The following is a 21918-nucleotide window of genomic DNA, read 5'->3' on the forward strand; positions in this document are numbered from 1 at the left end:
GAAAGTGAAAGTGAAGTCGCTCAGTCGTGTCCAACTCTCTGCAACCCCAAGGACTGTAGCCTTCCAGGCTCCTCCGTCCATGGGATTTTCCAGGCGAGAGTACTGGAGTGGGTTGCCATTGCCTTCTCCCGGGGATCTTCCCGACCCAGGGATCGAACCCTGGTATCCCACATTGTAAGCAGACACTTTACCATCTGAGCCACCAGGGAACTGAATTTCTGGTTCAGTGGTCCTCAAGCTCAGGTGCATATTGGAAACACCTGGACAGTGTAATGATTCGCTAATGCCTGGATGCTGCCCCCATCAGCCAGGTGACTCTAACATGCCGTCAAGGTTGGGAGCCACTGGGACTGTGGAGCAGTGGAGATGAGACGCTTTCTTGGTCAGTCTCAGCTAAATACAGCAAGAATTGAGACGTGCTGAGAACTCTGGCAGACAGGAGTACCAAACTAAGTTATCAACTTCATGAAGGAGAGCAAGACAGAGAGCCAGGGGAAGGAGGAAGAAGTGGGTGGGGTGGGGGGTCGAGGAGAGGAGAAAAAGAGAAGAGATGGGAAGAGAGGAGAGAGAAGGAGAGAGAAACAGGGCAAAATGTAAATGGATAAGGCTCGTTTAAAGGGCTTACGGGAATTCTTGCGACCATAAATTTGAAATTGTATCAAAATATTCTTACTCCACGGGAGAGACCAGAATCCTTGTAAACATTATGGGTCCGCTTGTCTTCTAGGGCTTCCCAGGTAGCTCCAGCGGTGTAAATAAAAAAACCCACTTGCCAATGCAGGAGACACAAGAGATGCGGGTTTGATCCCTGGGTCAGGAGGGTCCCCCTGGGGAGGAGGCCATGGCAACCCACTCCAGTATACTTGCCTGGAGAATCCCATGGACAGAGGAGCCTGGTGGGCTACAGTCCATAGGGTCATACAGTCCATAGGACCTGACTGAAGCGACTTAGCATGCATGCACCTCTTGTCTTCACAAAAAACAAAAAAAAACAATGAGGGAATACATAATTTATTTACCCTCCACATTTAAGATGGAGTTTTGAGTACAGGAAGTAAGATGGAAAAAAAGTTACAGTCTCAGAATCACTCTAAGTTCACCTGAACTTAGAAATCAACTGAGGGGTGAGGTGTGACAGACACCCAAATGCCAAGATGTTCTAGGAGGAAGTGGGGGTCATCCTTTTCTACCTCAACTCTGAGCCCATCTTTTTGGAGTATATCATTAGGCTTTCCAGAAACTGTAGTCACAAAAAACATAAATTGGAAAAAAATTTTAATTTTTTTCATATAATTCATATAACAATTATGTAATTATTATATATAATTCATTTTCCCAGTAGTATTGTCTAATGTTGTTCAGTCACCCAGTCGTGTCCGACTCTTTGCGACCTCATGGACTATATAGTCCATGGAATTCTCCAGGCCAGAATACTGGAGTCGATAGCCTTTCCCTTCTCCAGGGGATCTTCTGAATCCAGGGATTGAAACCAGGTCTCCCGCAGGTGGCTTCTTTACCAGCTGAGCCACAAAGACCCTGGTCTAATACATATGCATAAGATAAATGCATCCCTTTTAAATATAGAAGCATTTCATTATCCATAAGTTGATATAAATAATGGTTTCTCTCTGGAGGCAGTCAGTGGGGAGAATGGTCTGTGCACTAGGAAAGGCTCAGAGGAGCGGGCCCTGAACCCAAGGAGAAAACGGCCAGCCAAGGGCTCCTAGAAGCTTCATCACAGCTCCACAAGGGTGGGTCGGAGGGGTGGGGAAGGTGTTGCTGGTTCATTTCCTGTTCATTTCAGTAGCTCCTATTCTGATCTAAAGTCAAGCTCACAGGTGGTGCTCAGTGAATATGTACATGATGACTAAATGCTGAGATCAGGAGATGGAGAGGAAAGTAGAATGAAAGATGGGAATCTGAAGTGGGTACAGAGGAGAGCAATAGTGCGTGGGACGTGCACCCGTCTCTGGGCTGGACAAATGGAGCGCTGGAAGATTCTGACTACAGAACTCTGGGGAGGTTGCTCAGCTGACTTGAACTTATTAGGACAGACCTGAGAATAAGGCTACAACACAGACTGAGGTTTGGCATCAGAAATCCATCCAGGAAGTTCTTCTATTTTCTTTTTGTTTTTACCAGAAAGATCGAGGGTGGAAGAATTTGCTTGCGGGGGTGGGAGGTGGGGGCGCTTGGAGTAACACAGCTTTGAATAGAAAGGTCAGACTTTTTTGTGAATTGGGCAAACCAGAGGGAAAGGTCTGTTTTGTTTTTAATATTTGTTTGCTCCAGGTTTTAGTTGTGGTACTAGGAATCTTCAGTTGCATCATGTGGGATGGAAACTGGTTCCCTGAGGAGGGATTGACCCCAGGCCCCTTGCACTGAGAGTGCAAAGTCTTAGCCACTGGGCCACCAGTGAGATGCCCAAAAGGTCTGTTTTAAGTTTCAGTCTAGATTAGTTTTGATTTGTGTGCTTCTTCATGCTGTAGAAAGTAATTTGTGGACCTTAAACTATTGCCAAAATGCCTTAACCATGTTTTAAGGTTATTACTTAAAGAAAAGCCTCCATTTCCCTTGAATGGTGACCACAGCGAAGCCCAGTAGTGAACTTTGGCAATCCCTCTGGCTTCGGGTAAGCCATGTTTTCTGCTTTGCTTGGTAACCCACTCCAGTATTCTTGCCTGGAGAACCCCATGGACAGAGAAGTGTGGCTGGCTATGGTCCACAGGGTTGCACAGAATTTGTCACGACTGAAGTGACTTGGCATACACACAAATGAACTCAAGCAGTGGCAAGAAATTTAGAGGCCAGATCTCTAATCTTCGGGGAATTAAGATACTCTAAACACCCTGGAATATTCAGGGCAGGGGTCCCTTACAGAAGACAGAAGAAGCATGGGCAGGGCAATTCACAGACTGGCATGTCCTTGACCTGTTTTCAGAGCCCAGGTCAGCCTCCCTGGCCAGGCAGGCTCTTGCCACCTGGTGATCTGAGTGTTGAGAACGTGATACATATTGAGAAAATAAAGACCAGCTGGCAGTCAAGGCACAGTTGAGGCAAGCGAGCTGCATTTGGGTCAACCATATCCTCAAATGTCTTCTGGATGCCTCAGCCTGAGCCTTTAAGAGACCACCTTAGTGGCAGTTGTCTCACCTGGACCACAGGCTCAAAGGAAAGAGATGGCACTGGGAAGCGAGTTGAATTCTGTTTAATTTGGTGCCTTGAACTTTGTCCCTTATAAACAGAGCCCTTCCCTTCACCACAAGCACACATGTGGCTGCCTCTACGGGGAGGGTTGGGCAAAGATGTCAGCAGAAAAGAGAAACAGGAGCTCCTCCAGGGCCAGCATGAGCTGAGGAGGGCTTACAGGACTCCCTCTCTGCATTCATGCACCCTCCTCCCCACACAGCATCTCCTTGAGCGAGTCTGGGTACCAGACTACTCAGAGACCCCGTCCCTCCCAGCCTTGAATCCAGATTTTGTTGGAGGATGTGTGGTCCTACCAATGCTTCTCGGATGCTGTAAAGGATGGATGGTCGAGCTTGTCCTGGGCCAGGTTCTGTGGGCTCTGTGCCACGCCCAGGCCTGCAGTCATGACTGAGGTCATGGGAAGGGGCACAGATGGGGGGCTTTGGGGGCCAAGAGGGGAGTTTGCGTGACCATAAGGGGAGGTCTGAGCAGGGAAGGGGCCTGAGTATGTGACTGAGGAAACGGTATCAGATTCCAGCCTGCACGGTGGCAAGGAGCCAAGACAGGGCCCCCTGCCCAAACAAGAGGGCGGCCAGGGGGAGGCACCTCAGCGGGGCACTGCTGGACCCCGAGAGGACCACGGGGGCTGCCCTGAAGCCTGCAGGGGTTTTGTCCTGGGGCTCCACTTTGCCTCCAGAGGACTCCAAACAAGGACCCCGGGGAGTAGGGTTGATGTCCCGAATCCAGCCTGTTGTGTTTTTCACTAGCTCCTGCAGGAGAAGGAGGAAAATGTGTGGGAGCACCCCCACCTCCTTTCATCTTCTAAGACCTTCCTTGGTCATCCCCAGTCCCTGCAGCCTCACAGGCTAACCGGGAGATGCCCACCCACACCCAGAGCAGCATCAGCCCTCCTCTGCTCGCTCAGCTTCTTCTTCTCTGATCCAGCTTTCCTGCCATTGTCACTCACACCCCCTTTCTCCTCTTTTCTGGCCTCGTCCAAACCATCCCTCACTTCTTTAGCCCTAACCCTGAGAGCGCAGTGTCTCCCAGGACACTTACATCAATAGTCTTTATTATCACTGTCTGCTGGGCCTCCTTGCAGGCCTTCTCAGCCTTCTTAATGCTCTCCGGGGTCCACTCCACATTGCTCAGGGCCATCATGCCCTCCATGGAGCTGCAGTGGGCAGAAAGAGCAGACACTCGTTCAGGGGTGACTTAAAGCTTTGGCAAAGTGTGTAAAAAGTAGCCTCACTTTTGTTAGCATCAGTTCCATGTCGGTGTAAACCATAAGGAATGTCTTACAATTCAGTAAGACAACCGTGAGCATGGCAGAAGGAGAAATCATCAGAATTAGAGATGAGAATTTTTTAAAAGTGAAAAAGAGGAAGTGCTGACTCTTTATAAAGAAGTGTTTCTTGATCTGGGGACCATGAAGTCTAAGAAGGTTGATGGGATGACTTCTGGGAACCTATACATGTCCTGAAATTGTCTGTGATATGGGATGTGTTTGCAAAGATGTGCATTTTTCTTGGAAAGGAGCTTCAGCATTTTCATCAGAGCCTCAGGGAGGACCTTAGTCCCAAGTAATTAAAAGGTCACTGCATGCATGCTCAGTCACTTCAGACTCTTTGTGACCCCATGAACTTGATAGGTCTTGATAAGTATCATGGTGAAGGTATTACATTAGTCAATGATTATCCATTAAAATTATTAAAGTGTGAAAAGTGAAAGTTGTTCAGTCATGTCTGACTGTTTGTGATCCTGTGAACCGTAGCCTGCCAGGCTCCTCTGTCCATGAGATTGCCCAGGCAAGAATACTAGAATGGGTTGCCATTTCCTACTCCAGTGGATCTTCCCAATCAAGGAATTGAAGCTGCATCTCTTGTGTTGCCTGCATTGGCAGGCAGAATCTTTACCACTGCACCACCCAGAAAGCCCCAATTAAAGGTCACTCCTTGAAAGCAAACAGTGTTCGAATCAGGTAAGTGCATGAGAAAAAGGCAGACAAATACTTTGCACACAAGTGACCTAACTTCTAGAGGTCAGTCTTGGTCTTATCTTCCAGGATGACTCACTCTGATACCTCCTCCCCCAGCTCATGGGCCACGTAGATGATGTCAGGGTACCCCTGGCAGCTGGAGATGTTGTTTCGGGGATAGTAGAAGAAAAAGATGAGGCACATCTCATTAATGGTGCTCGGACCCCCCTGGAGAAGAAGAGAGAGCTAGCGACAATCTTAGTGAGTCATTGACTGAGAAGATGGGAATCCTAGTACCCATCTTATAGTCATGGGGATGTGAGAGCGTGAAGCCCGACGTGAATGGGTAATACCATTGGAGAAACAAAGGGGCTTCAGCTGAAATTCTGAGTGATGGAATAGCCAAGACCAGGGGTAAGGCTCTTCTAAGGCTATTGTCATTAACCATGGTGGGGAGATGCGTACTTACAAAAGTCAAGGAGTCGCGGTCCAGCGTCTGGTAGCGACACTCTATCAGCAATTCATCCCCCTGTGCAGAGAAACAAAGGCTGAAAGTAAGAGGCAGAGGGACCGGTCCAGCCTTAGGCCTCTTGGCTAACAATAACAAGTGCTGATCCTGCCTTCCCCGGATGCCAGCCGTGCCTCCCCCAGCCCGGCTCGCACCGGCTTGATCACCGCTCGATAAGGTAAATCTCGAGTCTCCTGCAGATTGAAGTCATAGGCATCATCTTTACAGATTACGTGGAGCTGAGTTCCGTTTCTGGAGGGAGACAACATGGGGAGAGGAGTAAGGAGAGGCTGACACAGGGAGGGGGTGGTCTATGAACAAAGCAGCAGCAGTGGGCTCGTTGTAAAACAAAACTCTCCACCCTCCGTCATCGCTACTCCAGGAACAGTTCTAGCTTCTCCTGCTCTAACCGAGCATAACCTCGCGTTGCAGAATAAACAACTGTTCCTAAAACTTATTTCCAAATACAGAAGGGAGCGTGTCCGATCTGTGTCTTCCTTACCTGTACTGCACCGCCTGCAGAGCGCGGCCGGCCAGGTGGGTGTGCAGCAGATAGCCAAAGACTTGGATGTCGGGCACCGGAGCCCCGTTCATCTGTGGCAGGAGGAGACCACCTGGTTCTCATTAGGAACTCTGCTCTGCTCCTGGTTCCCTCCTTTACTATCAGACACCTTCCTCTGAAGACTGGAACACAACCCTGTGGTCCCTGCTGGGCCTCCTGGCCCCTCTTCCTGCCCCACAGCCCTGACCCCCGCCTCCCCTGCACCAGCCAGGTCAGGTCAATTTCCCAAAGCACCAGGCAGTGGTCCTTCTCCGCCTTGGGGACTCGGGCTGCGCACTGGTGGATCACACCAGATCTATGACTGGGAACGGGGAATCTCAGGGGAAGTGGGGGGTTGGGGGGACACCTTCCAGCTTCACCTCTTCAAACTTCTCCGTCTTACACAGTCCGTAGGACATGAAGGACTCGGCGCCGGGGGGGATGAAGTGGATGGGGAAAGTGAAGACGCCCAGCTGCAGGACGCCCATGTCATACTTGCGCAGGTGCGCGGTGTAGTACACTCGGATCCCCGTGGAGTCATACAGACCTGGGGCAGGCAGGACCGATCAGAGGAGGCAGGGGAACGGGCCACAGGCTGCGGAGAAAGAGGCCTGGGAAGGCAAGGGTGGGGCTGCGAGCAGGAGTCGGTGGGCCTCCTGCATCAATGCCTAGAGGACTCAGCCAGCCCCATCCACGGGCGCTTCCATAACCGCTCTAGACACTTACCAGGCAGATTGTGAAAATTGCTGTAATGAACCTCCAGGCGGATCCACTGGGGGTCCAAGGGTGTCCCAATAGAGATGCCCACATCGTCTGGAAACTGGTAACTCTGGTGGAAGGAGGGAGGTTTGGCAGCAAGAATGGCTGGGAAGTAGATGCAGGGGACCCCCACCCAGGGCTCACCCGTGTCTTCTCGCCTCCATCCCAGACCTCCCTTGTCTCCATCTTCCACCCATTCACCATCCCCACTGCCTGACCACACGTGTTCCCTTGGCCACCGATTTCCCTCATCACACGGACTCACTGTGCCCCCGACAGCCCAGCCCACGATGACCTGTGAGCAGAGGGAGAAGGCGGGGTCGGCCCCGTAGCAGTCGCTGATGCCCGTGGGCAGAGCGCTGGCATTGCCGCAGGCGTACACCAGGATGTGATGCACAATTGTCTCGCTGTGCTGGACCAGCTTGGGCTCGAACTGGGCAGGGGGTGCAGGGCACAGCACGGTCAAGGTCTTCTGGGTCAAGTCCTTATCCCTCGGGCCCCCACCCCCACCTCGCTTTCTTTTCCCCAGATGTTAGTAAACGATGCCCAGGTCTCCACTCCCCTCTTCCTCTTCCATTTCCTCTGTTTCCTCCTTCCCCAAATGTCCCCGGCACTCCACCTGACTCCTCTCTCAGCCCTCAGTCTTTTTAAAACCCCTTCCTGAGAACACAGCACAGCTCTAGCCAGGAATATCCCAAGACTTCCGACTTTCCCTTAGTGACCTCATCAGTTCCCTATATCTGAGCATGTGACCACACCTTGTTGGAGTCACTCTCTAAAGAAAACCATGACTGGCACACTTTGGCCATTCACGGTAAGGTCACACTTTCATTTATTCGATCAAAATTGTAATCACTCAAATGTGAAATCAGGTGACCTACCTGAGTCTCCTCTGGCCAGACTCTGCCAACCTGACAGCCTTTGGCCACGTGCCCCCACCTCCCCCACCAGCCTGCACTTCCTCCAGGGCTGAAAGAACACATTTCTGGGCCCAGGGTAGGGCTCATCCTTTGCTCTTGGCAGGCACTTAGTAACTAATGACCATCATCAAAATCACTGCTGCACCGTGGGGCGTGAGTAAAACAGTGCTGGGAGCTGTAGTTCTGGGCTCAGGAAATCCTGGAACTGCCACCTCCACCAGACCTGGCCTGGTTTCCAGGTCCTCCTGGACACCTCCATCCTACACCTTTTCGGAATCAACCACACCCCCTTCCTGTCTTGACAGCCCACTGCCCACCTTGACAATGTCCCGCCGTCTGGTTCACGGTACCTTGTAGATGTGGTGCTTCTTGCTAACGATGGGGAGAGGGAGGAAGGTGCAGGCATACGTGGTGTCATCCTCTGGAATGAGGAACTAGAGGGGGACACACGGAGGCTGAGTGGGGGGGAGGGAGGCTCCCGGAGAAGCAGGTGAAGGGACAGGTCAGAGAAGGGCGGCCACGTGAGGGCCAGTTTGACCATCCTCGGGGGACCAAGGGGAGTCAGAGGAACCTGGGTTCCAGGAATGTACTGAATATTGAGTGCAAGAGGAAGGTCTGGATTGAGTGGAAGGTGGGAGGGGGCTGGAGGTAACTGGGCAGGAAGGAGGGGGTCTTACATCAGTGATCTCCAAGTCATGGATGATGGTGTCCTCGGGGGCATCGAGATCATCAGGGTGGATGATTTGGAGCAGGAAGATGGGCTTCACAAATGTACGCTCCCGATCCATCTTCAGGGTGTCATCCAGGCCGTAGGCGGCCAGCACCCTCACAGTGTCGCTCTGTGGGTGTCAAGGGCGTCCAGGTGCTGCCACGCACAAGTAGTACTTTGCACACACGCACACCCAACCACTGACACAAGTCACTGGCTCACAGAGCAATGGATAGGGACAGACAGAGTGAAGGGACAAAGTGGGAGATTAAATAGTTAATCCCACTAAGGGACTAAGAGTATGAGAGACCCCTGTGAGTTAAAGAGTACTCAAGAAAACAGGTTTGCGCATGCTAAGTCTCTTCATCCCCGTCCAGCTCTTTGCAAGCCTATGGACCAGAGCCCGCCAGGCTTCTCTGTCCATGGGATTCTCCAGGCAAGAACACTGGAGTGGGTTGCCAGTCCTCTCTCTAGGGGATCTTCCAGACCCAGGGATGGAACCTGGGCCTCTTGCATTGCAGGCAGATTCTTTACCATCTGAGCCTCCAGGGAAGCCCCTATAAGCCACCAGGGAACTCTGGCCAAAGCAGCTTTACTTAGCCACAAAACCAAGCAGGCTTACTTAGCAACAAAACCGTGCGGCAAAAGCAAGAGACATGCCCCCACACAATAAAACAGTGGTGGTGTGAAACACGCATCCTGCCGGTGAGCTCAGTTAGTTAACGACCACCTAGGACATACTCTCTACACACATAAAAAACAATAGTTTGTGGAAAGGTGACATGTGAAAGTGAAAGACCCTCGTACTGAGGTCTGAAACAATTTTTTCCATAGCACCATGACAGTCCTGGTTTGACCATGTAGGGACAGGCAAACTTCCCCACCTGATGCGGAGGAGGAACTGAGGATGGAAGGTGATGCCTACTCAAGAATGAGGCAGAAGGTGGTCTTCCCCCCACCTTCCCACTTTTCCTTTGTTATAAACCTTTAATGCACTAGGTTCTCAGGGGCAGCACCCTCTCGCCCACCTGACGAGGACCCCACAAGTATCCTCTTCTGGTAAATCCCTTCTCATCTATCACTTTGCCTTTTGCTGAATTTTGTTCTGTGCTGAGACATAAAGAACCGGAGTTCCTCGAGCCCCCCCAGAATGCCATGGCGTGGTTTCAGAATGGAGAGGGCTTGAGATTGGGGATCAGAACTAGCTGGGTTCTGGTTCTGCCTGGAGGCTGACCTGCTGGAGATGCTGGGCAAGCCACACCCCCTCTCCCAGCCCCTCTCTGAGCCCATGTTCACGGGTGGTTCACGACACCCTGCAGTTCAAGGAGATCAGGCAAGGTTCTTAAAGAGGGGACGCCAGGGAAGGAAGCATGGGCTGTCAGCGGGAGGCCACCCGTAGAGGGCTGGTGGAGTCACAGGCGGCAGGATGAGGGGGTGGAGGCGTGCTGGGGAGGGCTGAGAGAGATGGCGGCCCCGGGAACCGAGACTGGCTGCTCGGTGGGCACGGCCACTCCAGGTTGGGGTGACGTCACCGCCCGGGGGGAAAGGCTGCTTGCGACCAAATGCTCCTCTCCCCTCTCTCTTTTACCGTGATGTCTCGGTCGTGAGGGTCGCAGGAACGGAAGGGCCTGGAGAAGCGCATGGTGGTGTAGACGGCATCTTCCGTCAGCCCCTGCAGCTCTGCGTCCTGGCTCCCATCCTCCTCCAGGGTGTCTTCGTCCACCAGGTGCTGGTCCTGGGGCCCAGGGAAGGTCACGGGGTGAGAATCGGGAGCCCTAAGTGCTCATGGCTTTGGAGTAGTCTGGGTCTCTTTAGCTCCGCTAGGGTACCAACTTAGTGGAACCCGGGTCTATACAATATAGTTCACTCCTGGGACAGAGCTTGGCGTCAAGGGGGGGGGGGGCGGTTCATGGGGAAGAGGGATGGCTGGTATCTGATCCTGCTTTACTTCTCCCATTTCAAATCTCATCTCCATGAATCCTAATATTCCTATATCCCCAAGTCTTAAAAACCCACTTATTCTCTGAAAGGTCTATACTCTTCATCTTTTCAGGGGGCTCTTAACATGGACCCTTCACTATATAAATGCAGTTCAGAATGAGACTGGGAGACAGGTGAGCTGCTTCTTCATCCATAAAGTGGGATAATAATCATCTACTTCCTGGTGATGCTGGGAGGTTTAATGTGCAAAGATTTGGACCAACCCCTGCTTAACCAAAAGTGCATAAAAATTTTAAGTTGTTATTATTGCGGGTACTGATGTCATTACTAGACTATTTTATGTGTGGTCTCTCTCACTGAGCCTAAAGGTAACAGAAGATGATGACTGTATCCTAAACAGCTTGGATTCTCCCCCAGTGGCCTGCACTGAGATTGTGGCCCAGGACGCTCTCTCTTTCAGTCCGATGCCTCCATTCCCTTGGCACTTGATGGACATTCAGTCTGGAAGACCTAGATTCAGCCTCTCCAATGGACCGTTCTGTAGGAGAGGTCAGCCATCAGCTGGTGTTCCGGGCCTGTGCCCGAATATGTTTGGAAAATATGGATCCTTCCTGGATTCAGAGTCATCCTCCACCCAGCAAGAGACCCAACATGCTTGGGAGCCACCCTCAGACTCACCGAGAAATAGACATTGCCGTCAGGCAAGACGCCTCCAACAACCAGGTCACTTCCCGCTCTGCTGTAGCGATTTGTGACACCCAAGCCCACCCAGCCAGCTGTCCGGACCTGGAGCTCAAAAGTGATGATCTCAGCCTCAAAATCAAAGTCCCAGCGCAGGAAAACAGCGTTAGAAGGGTCTAGGAACCTGGAATAACGCAGACGCGGCGTGGGGCCAAGGCGTTTGCCTTGGGAGGGGGTTGCGAGGGCTGTAAACAGGAGAAGCCAGAAGAGAAGGGCACAGGCCATGGCTTCCGGGGTCTGGAGCATCTCTCCTTAGATGGACACTGGAGAAGTACGGACTTATATGCTCCTGTATCTGCGCCAGGCGCTCTGCCATGGGGGTGGGGCAGACTGGGGCTCCTCTGATCTGATTATCTCTGGGCTCAGAGTGGAGCCACTTACATAACTCAGGAGGTGTGAGGTGCTCAGAGAGAAGGTGCTCTTGCCCTGGAGTAGGCACCTGGCATGAAATGCCCAGGAATGAATAACTCTGGCTCTCCCCTGTCAACCCGAGGCAAGTGTCCTGCCCATGGGGACTCTGTGGAATCAAGGAGGTTTTGTTTCTCCCTTCCTCACTTTCTCTCCCTCCTTTTTAAGTTTTTTGCAGTGCTTTTCTCCCTCTATTTCTCTCTCTGCCTCCCTCCATTCTTTCGCTTCCTGCGCTGCCCCCATCCCTGTGTCCCTGGATGTTCTTACTGAGCCCCCCCTCTGCCCTCTGGCACATGTTCCCCACCCCAGTTTTCACGAGTGGTTTCTATTTTGTCTCTACCCAGAAGTGATGCACAGACCGGGAGTCGGGGTGGGACTCCACGTAGCCCTGCCTTCCAGCCTTCCTACAGCTCAGGAAGGAGAAGAGGTGCTGGGAGGGGGCGAGGGGAAGGCTTTGATTTCCATCTCCTGGAGGAGTCTTGACTACTAATCCCTGGAAGGACATGTAGAGGTGAGGGAGGCATAATCAGCTTTCCAGATGGGCAAGTCTGGGGCAGCTTCGAGTTTCTGCACATGGCTGGGGAGGAGCAAGGAGGAGGAGGAGAGGGAGAAAATGGGGAATAAATATGAATTTGCCTTTGGGGTGCTTTGCACTTTCCCCTTCTTCCCATGAATTGCCTTTCAGAGAAGTCACATTCAGGGACCTTCCACCAGAGGCTTGGCCAGCTTCCCTGCTGGCAAGCTGTTCAATGCGATGCAAACTGTAGAAGCACAGAGGAATATTATAGTATCGGAACACCGGGGTGAAAAGGAGCTTCAGATCCACTTGATTTTCCAAGAATCCCAGTCCATTTAATTTTTGGATGAGGAAATGGAATCATCAAGCAGTGATTTGAGCAGTGTCTGAGCCCCGATCTGGTCAGTGGCAGAGCAAACATGAGACCACAGGGGCCCGGGAGAGTGAACACAAGACCACGGGACCTGGCCTCCTCTTTCCATTGTTCCCTTAGGTCACCGACACCCACAGGGCACTCCTTCCCCTGCAGGCATTTTCACCATGGCCTGTCCTCTTGAGGGAGCAGGTGTCATTCACTGGCTGCTCCTTAGGAGAGGGACAAAAGTCTCTCACCCTCGAGTTCTTTCTTCCATTGTCTGATAGAGCCCATCCTCACCTGACCCTCAGTGTTCTTCTTCCATCAGACAATGGAGAGGATCTGGAAAAAGCCTAGCCTGGAGGGCCTCCTCCATCACAGAGTCTGGGCCACACAGTTCTACACAGGAATTCAGCTTAAACAAGTGTGGGTAGACACTGGGGCCTCTGTCTGAGCCTCCATAGAGGGCAGATGATTCTTCTCATCACCTGCTGAGCTCATCAAGGCTGGTAAGAACCTGGCTGAGGATGTTTGCAGCTGCTGGGAGCACCTGAGCAGTAGCTGGGGTGCATCTGGGAGAAAGCACCTTTTCAAGAGGACAACCGTACCACCCACCCCTAAGCAGGCAGGGGAGGTAAGGAGCTAGGCAGCCGTCTGGAAGGAAGAGGCTTACCCTGGCCCTGGATAGGAACCGGGCCAAGAGCAGAGCAGGAGCTTGGGGAGGCACCAACACTGAAGAGTGGGAGCCTGGAAGGAGATAACAGGGGCGTCAGAGACAAGCTGATCCCAATCGCGTTTGGGGATTAAGGCGAAGGGAGAAGGGGCTGGGAGACAGGACAGCCAGCCCTGTAACCCGAGACGGGCCCAGGATCCCTTTTCCTGCAGTCTGCTCGCTGGCCAGAGCGCTGGCCTGGGGAGACGCAGTGACCACTGCAACGCAGGGGATCTCTGCTCCATGGTCCCCTCTGTCTGTTCACAGGGCTTTTCTCTACTCTTTCTCCCCTTTTCCCCTCTCCCAGCCCACTTTCCTCTCATCATCTAAACCCCAGAGTGACTCTCATGGGAGCAAACATCAGGATTAAGTGCTTGAGCCTTGTGAGGGTGAGCACACATCTTGGCATGCCCGTTGGTCTGGTATTCAAGAGGTGTGATGTGGACAATGCTTCCCTAAGCTCATTTCTCTCCTTCTCTGGAGTCCTAATGCTGGGAATAGGTAAGGGGGCTGAAGGCAAGAGTGTCTCAGGGCAGGAGATCAGAGGAGTGGTTACCTGAGGGAAAGGACATCAACAGCACAGTGATGGATGCTGACCAGACTTGTGATCACTTTGCAGAGTGTTCAGGTGTTGAATTATAATGCTGTACCTCTGAAATAGGTCTTCCCAGGTGGCTCAGATGCTAAAGAATTTGCCTGCAACGCAGGAGATCCGGGTTCGATCCCTGTGTCAGGAAAATCCCCTTGAGAAGGGATGGCAACCCACTTCAGTATTCTTGCCTCGAGAACTCCATGGTCAGAGGAGCCTGGTGGGCTACAGTCCATGGAGTCTCAAAGAGTTGGAAATGACGGAGTGACTGACATTTTCAGGCCTGAAACTTCTGAGAAATGGAATATTTCCTGCATGTTGGTAAACAAAGGATGTCACGGTCATCAGAAATTGCAGCCACCACCAGATGGTGAGCTGGCGAGCCCCAGGCAATTCAGGAAGGAGAAGAATACCTTCCATCTAGCAGCCTTCAGACTATAGCCACTCCCTACAGTGAGCCCTGAGGAGACTCAGGAAGTGAAAACACAGGATACTGGCCCCAGATGGCTGAGGTGTATATCAAAAGAACGATTTCAGTGAGCCCAGACTCTTGCCTTTTCCAATACAAAGAAAAGTGCTCAATTCCTTAACTCTAGATAACTGTTTTCTTTAATTAACAATTACCGATTGATGCTCAGACTACCTGATCTTTGTTGCAAAACTCCTAAATACCTTGGTTCCCTCCCTTGCTTTCCCCGCAGCAGTTCTCAGGGTTATTTGAGATGCACCCTCCCTGGCTTGAAATCCTAAAAATTCCCATCAAAAGAAAGAGAACTCTCAACTTTTAGGTTGTGAATAATTTTGTAGTCAACACTTAAATATAAAAAAATGTAGACCTCCCCCAACAACAAAAAAAAGCAGTGGGGGGGGGGGGGTTGGAATCAGCCCATGTTACTTAGAATATAGTGCAATTCACATTTTGTGCACACTTAGATTATGCACACTTGAAAGTGTGATATAGAAAATATTAAGGAGTTACTTTATACATGTTGTTGGTGTTCAGTAAGTAAGTTGTATCTGACCCTTTGTGACCGCATGGACTGCAGCATGCCAGGAGATTAAAGGCCAGTGTGAGTGTGTGCTTAGTCACTCAGTCGTGTCCAACTCTTTGTGACCCCATGGACTGTGGCCCGCCAGGCTCCTCTGTCCATGGGGATTCTCCAGGCAAGAATACTGGAGTGGGTTGCCATGCCTTTCTCCAGGGCATCTTCCCAACCTAGGGACTGAACCCATGTTTCCCACATTACAGGCAGATTCTTTACTTTCTGAGCCACCAAGGAAGCCCACAAAGACCAGTAAAAGTGACTATAATTGTCATATTTTTATTGAATTGGAAGTTTACAATTGCAACATTAGAGGTCAACTCCTACTAGGTGAGTCTTAGTAGGAGCTCTATTCTAAGAAATTTTCATGTATTAATCTACTTACCCCTATGAACTAGCTTCCAATATTATCTCCATCTTACAGAGAAATGAACTGAGATCCAAGGTCACACTGCCAGGAAGTGGCAGCACTGTGAGTTGTTGGGAAAATACAATTAAAAATAAAAGTGAAAGTGAAAGTCGCGCAGTCGTGTCCAGCTCTTCACGACCCCATGGACTATACAGTCCACAGAATTCTCCAGGCCAGAATACTGGAGTGGATAGACTTTCCCTTCTCCAGGGGATCTTTCCAACCCAGGGATGGAACCCAGGCCAGGTTTCCCACACTGCAAGTGGATTCTTTACCAGCTGAGACACAAGGGAAGCCCAAGAGAAGCAATAACTTGTCCTCAAATGAGAGGACTTAGCAGTCCATTTCAGTAATCCACAGTCCATGCTGAAGTCCCTTGGGAATTGGGGTGTCTATCTGTGTTTGCTAATTGGCTTCACTAAAGGAGAAATAAATGTCATAGTATTTTTCTATTTTTTTTTTTTTGGTCACTCCCTGTAGCATTCGGGATCTTAGTTCCCCGACCAGGGATCAAACCTGGGTTCCCTGAATGAAAACGCAGTGTCTTAACACTTAACAAGTGTTAACCACTGAACAGCCAGGGAAGTCCCTATATCATATCTTTATGATGAAATCATTTTGCAACGTGGTGCCAGGCATCTGCTCTAGACCAAGTTAGGCTCATCTTCTTTGATGATTTTATTACAAAGAAATGGTTGCAGGTCCTTGAGAAAGAGATGCTTCGGTCTTAATACTGGCAAGAGGTGATTTAGCTTTTAAGGAGAGTATGGTATGCACATTTCAAAGAGACAGAGAAAGAACTTATAAGTTTTCTAAATAAATGCTCTAAGAAAATGGAGGGGAGGGAAGTCTCTTCTCGTATTTTCTTCTGTTTTGTTTGTATTTGCTTTTACAGAGGAAAACACAGGTCATCAGAGATGAGTGTTCCTTACCTACCACCAAAGTTGCCCTGCAGGAGCCTCTATGCATATAGGAAAATGTCTATTCAATCTACAAGTTTGACTTGGTTATTGTTGTTTAGTTGCTCAGTTGTATCCGACTCTTTTGTAAACCCCATGGACTGTAGTCCTTCAGGTTCTTCTGTCCATGGATTTCCCAGGCCAAAATATTGGAGTGGGTTGCCATGCCCTCCTCCAGGGGATCTTCCTGACCCAGGGACTGAACCTGTGTCTCCTGCATTGGCAGGAAGATTCTTTACCACTGTGCCACCAGAGAAGCCCCGTGACTTGGTTTCATTGAGTTATTTTAATTCCTTGTGAAGCTTTGAGACAGAGATTCAGCATCACGTTTCTAGGAATCTCTCCGCAAAGCAGCTGAGAGGGTGCAGGTCCAGGTACATTCACCGAGGCCCTGGGGTGACTGTGGGGAGCGTGTATGTGTATGTGTGAGTGTGCGTTGGTGTGCTGAAACAGGAAACTCCAGTTTGAGGTTTGAGCTTCAGTGAGAAGATGAGACAAGATACTGAGTTTCCTGGAAAAGCCACTCCCTTTTGAGTGTCAGGCCCGGAGAGTCTCAGCCACGAATCGGACCTCCCAGGTCAGCATCTGCTCTCCTGCCTGGTGGCCCCATCCCCCTGCCCTGCTGGAGAGAGGAGGCGATGGCCCCGTTTCCCATCCTGTGGGGCTGCGTGCTCCTGGCTGCTGTGAATACAGGTGAGGGGCCTGGCAGAGACAACCGCTTGGTGGACTGAGGGAGGAAAAGAGAGACTGGGTCACGGGGGCGCCTGTAGGTGCAGAAAGTTCTACTCCCTGACCCCAGGCTTGCCGAGACCATCCTGCAGCCCCTCACCCTGTGAAAGGACCCCTTCTGTTCCCAGCAGCCTCCTCCTGGCACTCCTCATGGGATCCTTCTTCAGGCTTTCGCTGCAGCTAGAGATCTGGTGGTGACCGCTACCCCCAGGAGCTTCAGCCTGGCCGGCCTGTGTGTTTCAGATGCAGCCACGAGCTTGGTGGAGCAAAAGCCCAGGTGGGTCCTGGTAGCTCGCGGACAGGCTGAAACCCTGCGGTGCATCCTGAAGGATTCCCAGTACCCCTGGATGAGCTGGTACCAGCAGGATCTCCGGGGGCAACTACAGGTGCTGGCCAGTCTGCGGAGTACCGGGGATGAGGAAGTCATAAACCTCCCTGGAGCGAATTACCGGGCCACAAGGGTCAGTGAGAGTGAGCTGAGCCTACACGTGGCCAATGTGACCCAGGGCAGAACGCTGTTCTGCACCTGCAGTAAAGACACAGTGAGACACCCTAACTGGGAAAATGAATAAAAACCACCCCTGGGTCCCAACCACAGACCCAACCTCCTCCACCTCCTCCCCCTCTGCCCCAGTGGCCCTCCCCCACCTGGGTCCTCCCTTCTGGCCTCTTTACTACAAGCAGGCTCTCCCTGCGCTTCAGAGAACACTCAGCCCAATGAGTTCAAGGCTTGATCTGTGGCCCCAGCAGCCACTTGAGACTCTGGGGAAGACTTCTCCTTGAAGCTTAGGTTCTGTGTTTGCAAAGCACCGACACTAACGCCCTGACTCAGAAGGTTGCTTCTTGGATTAAACAACCCAGTTCAGGTGAAGCCTTTAGGAAAATACAGAGGCATGTGGGAAGGACTTAATCACTGTTGGCTATTCGCTCCACATTGGTGGTGGTGTGCTAATTTGCTTCACTCGTGTCCAGCTTGTTGCGACCCCAAGGACCATAGCCTGCCAGGCTCCTCTGTCCATGGGATTCTCCAGGCAGGAATACTGGAGCGGGTTGCCATGCCCCACTCCAGGGATCTTCCTGACTCAGGGATCGAACCTGTGTCTCAACATCTACTGCATTGGCAGGCGGGTTCTTTACCTCTAGTACCACCTGGGAAGACTTAATTCAGTGAACTATTTTCTCCACATGTATAAAAAGCATACTGCACTTTAAGACCAGTATCAATGCCCAGAGGAAAGAAGGACACTCAAAGAAATCCTGGGAGCTCAGAAAAGAGGTAGAGTGAATATCTCAATGTATGACCACCCCCCCAAACACCGCTTGCTAAACAAGCACACGTTTTCCCAATTAGATCCACATTCTCTGCACTCAGCACCTCCTGAACGTCTCACGCCTCAAGCTCCAGTTGATCTTTTTAAAAGCAAGATCCACAGAGAGGGCCTGACCTAGAAAGGATCAGGGTCTGGGTTCTGGAGTGGAGGGCTCACCAAATATTGACCTAAAGCCATGGCTCAGAAGTGGATCTGCAGCCTGAGGAAGGGCGCATGCGGACTGCGGGCAGAACAGCAGGCTCAGATGAATGGCCGGGAAGCACAGGGAGGGGTGTTTTGAGCAAGACCCCGGTCCTGAGACCCCTGCAGAGAAGGGAGACTGGGCTGCCGCTGACCCACCCCTCTTTCAGCTCTGAGCTTCTCCGTCCCTGACGGTGTGGTTCACACGAGCAGGTGCCTGGGGTGCAGGGTGGGCATGAGTGAATGCGGAGGCATTTCAAAGGCAGCCCCATCTCTGATGGCACAGTGGGTGGGTGGTTTGCCGGCAGACCTACCAGCACCTACCTGCTCTTTCCTCAGCGCCTGAGTGAGAAGTTTCCTCCACCAGGGGGCGCCATCGGCCCGCGGATCTCCATGACCTGCACAGAGGGCATGATGGCAGCCATAGTGTTGGTCTTCTCTCGGCCCTTCTCAGGTGTGGTGATGAAGACCTGCCTGGCTCTAGAAGACAAGGACGACGACGAGGAGGAGGTCGAGAGCCTGGCATTTGGATACCTGAGTCCTCTCTCTATGGCATTTTGGCAGAGCAGCTGCCAGAAATCCCAAAGTGAGATAATCAAAGTGCCTAGTACTGCATTGAGTTTTCAAAGGGTCTGGGAGTGATGGCCTTGGGATTCCTCAACCCCTGGCTCCCCGTCTTTAGCTTCCAGTGGGTGATTTTTTTTTTATTATTATTTTAAATTTGTATTATTGTCTTGTTCAGTTTCATCAAGAACCACAGCTTCATTTTCTTTTGGTTACACTGTGATGGCATGTAGACTCTTGGTTCCCTGATCAGGGATAAATCCATGCCCCCTGCAGTGGAAGTATGGAATCTTAACCACTGGACCTCCAGGGAAGCCCCCGCTAGGCAATTTTACTCTACTCCAGTTTTCATAGCTGATGACTTTAAACCAGGGCTTTTTTCCCACTCTGGTTCCCTACTGAGCAGAACTCATTTTATGGTTTCTCAAACCCTCCCATCCTTGAAGGAAATACACAGAGGAAAGAAACTCTAAATTAAATTCTATGAAGTCTTTGAAAGCCTCTTCATTGCAGTATCTGGTGTTCATTTCAGTGCATAGGAGCAAGCTCTAGCCTGATCTTCACCTGGTTTTTGTATGATCCTGGCCCACCCAGTCACAGCTTTGGGGATCATAGCTTTTCAGCCTGGAGAATGGTGTTTATAGAGAGTATCCCCTTACTCAATCAGCATGCTCTCCAAATCCTAACATATTATTAGGATCTGAGGAGGCTAATAAGTGACATCCCAATTCTCTTTACAGAAATTCTGAACAAAGTGATAACGGAGGAGGCAGATGAAGAGGGAAATTTCTAGCAACGTGACTTACAGAGCTGATAGAGAATATGGTTCAGACACGTGACAACAGCAGGCTTCCTAAGGCTGTGACTTAAAATTAGAAAGACTTATCCCACCCTTCAGGATACTGAGTCATAGATGCCGTCCTATTTTCTGTTAAAAACCCAACGTGCAAATGAACAGAGAAGCCTTGAAGAACTTTGCAGGGGTCGTATTTCCTCCTCTTTCAGTATCATTTAGCTCCTGCTGAAGAACTTTTTGCATTTTAAAGTGTAATAACTTGCTAAAGGAAAATAGAAAACGTCAAGTTACTAATTTCACCTGCTTCTCCAACTCCTAAAATGGAAATGAATGACACAACATGGTAATGTTTTGGAGTCTTTAAGAGGATTTTTTCAAGGACTCTCCATTAAAATGGGATTCCCAGGAGTGAAACTGACAGAAAGATCAAGTTATTTGATTTATATAACCAAAAGTAAGTTAAAACAACCCCAACAGGTTTGATAGCAGTGGAGTGATGTGAGTCAATAAGCTAAAGTATTCCAGCCTCCTTCTTCCCTTGCAAACTTGTTAGTTATATTAACTGATTTAATTCCCTTTAAGCCAAAGAGAGCCTGGGTGCCCTAGAACAGGGGTCCCCAATCTCCAGATCTACAGCCTGATGATCTGAGGTGGAACTGATGTAATAATAAGAGAAACAAAGTGCACAGTAAATGTAATGCCCTTGAATCATCCCCAAACCATCCCTGGGTCTGTGAAAAAATTGTGTTTCATGAAACCAGTCCCTGGTGCCAAAAAGGTTGGGAACCACTGCCCTAGAGAATGGATCCTGTGCTAAGACCGAGTCTTCTTTTAAGCCTATAAAAGAAGAGCCGCTATTTACTTGGTGACTTAGGCATGCTAGGTAGCTTCATTCGTGTCTGACTCTTTGTGACCCCATGGACGGCAGCCCACCAGGCTCCTCTGTCCATGGGATTCTCCAGGCAAGAATACTGGAGTGGGTTGCCATGCCTGCCTCCTCTTGTGATATTAAAACCCCTTGGAGGGATGCCATGAAGGAAGAAGGAGAACTGAATTCTTCTCAGGAGACAGAAGATCAATCAACATTATCTAGTTCTCATTCTTGGGGTCAAGATCAATGTGAATTTCTTGAGAGTGGCTGTTGCTCTGCCCTGGTAGACACTTGGAAGGAGCAGAATGGGGACATGGGGATAAGCTATTTGAGGAAGAATTAATGTACTAGAGTTTTTCAAGATCAGTTTGGAGGAGGAAAATATGGTATCCCTGAGAATTCTCACCAAAACGCTCTCACTGCGGAAGACTTGAATGAGCAGATAGACAAGCTGGTCTCTTCTAAAGTCCTTCTTCATTGTTCTCATTGTTTTTAAATGGCTCCACAAGCCAAGTGAGCAGTGGAACCAAATGGAGCATGTGCAGAGACTTCTTGCAAAGACCTAATTTACAAAAGTGTCACTGGCTAATCTCGCCCTTAATATAATACTGGTCAAAGGCCACTCCCCATGGAAATCTATCAAGTAAAACTCTCAGGTGATAACTGGAGCTGCAGAGGTGAGATGAAAAGAGAAGAAGGAAGGAAGAAAAAGGCAAGAGTGTTTAACTGGGGGAGAATGAAGATCCTGGGGCAGCTGGCGTCGTAGAAAGAGCACATTGGGAAAATCCATCCTGTGCTCTCTGTTCACCTGCTGTGTCCTAAACCCCAGTTACCTTTGGTATTAACCTCTCAGAGCTAAGTCCCTACTGAGAATGCTGCAAAGTGAATGTCCAGAATCCAGGTCTGGTCTGAGAGTTGTGTGGGCAAGGAGAAACCAATTCCTCCTGCGGTGTCCCCCCTTAAACCCTCTCTCCTTCCTGGGAATTCTGTTTAGTTTGATCCTTCTCAGACCTCTGGCTGTCATGTATAACTTGTCCAAAGCACATGTGATTTAATCCAGTGCAAGTAGTAGGCGTTAAGTCACCCAAGATGCCAATCGAGTGACTTTTTTTTTTTCCAGTAAGGCAATGATCAGTTCATTAGCGAGAATGCAATCGCCACTTCATAAA

General features: G+C 50.4%; 1 protein-coding gene and 1 gene segment (V, D, J or C); one reads left to right on the forward strand and one right to left on the reverse strand.

Moving 5' to 3' along the window:
* Nucleotides 1-3716: 3716 nt before the first annotated feature.
* LOC122437961 (putative DBH-like monooxygenase protein 2) lies at nucleotides 3717-11511 on the reverse strand. Its single transcript, XM_043462422.1, has 13 exons — nucleotides 11224-11511; nucleotides 10193-10339; nucleotides 8573-8734; nucleotides 8246-8329; nucleotides 7241-7408; nucleotides 6943-7045; nucleotides 6597-6763; nucleotides 6178-6269; nucleotides 5831-5927; nucleotides 5637-5696; nucleotides 5265-5395; nucleotides 4249-4363; nucleotides 3717-3959 (listed from the first exon to the last, which is right to left on the reverse strand). The coding sequence occupies exons 1-13, from the start codon at nucleotides 11509-11511 to the stop codon at nucleotides 3717-3719; spliced, it is 1857 nt and encodes a 618-aa protein (XP_043318357.1).
* A 5288-nt stretch (nucleotides 11512-16799) lies between these two features.
* On the forward strand, nucleotides 16800-19875 carry LOC122437833. The segment is given in 4 exon segments: nucleotides 16800-16971; nucleotides 17251-17549; nucleotides 18858-19104; nucleotides 19823-19875. Coding segments are annotated over 4 exon segments (654 nt in total).
* The last annotated feature ends 2043 nt before the right edge of the window (nucleotides 19876-21918 follow it).

This window comes from Cervus canadensis, chromosome 3 (assembly GCF_019320065.1).
Source record: "Cervus canadensis isolate Bull #8, Minnesota chromosome 3, ASM1932006v1, whole genome shotgun sequence".
In the NCBI taxonomy this organism is placed as follows: domain Eukaryota; kingdom Metazoa; phylum Chordata; class Mammalia; order Artiodactyla; family Cervidae; genus Cervus; species Cervus canadensis.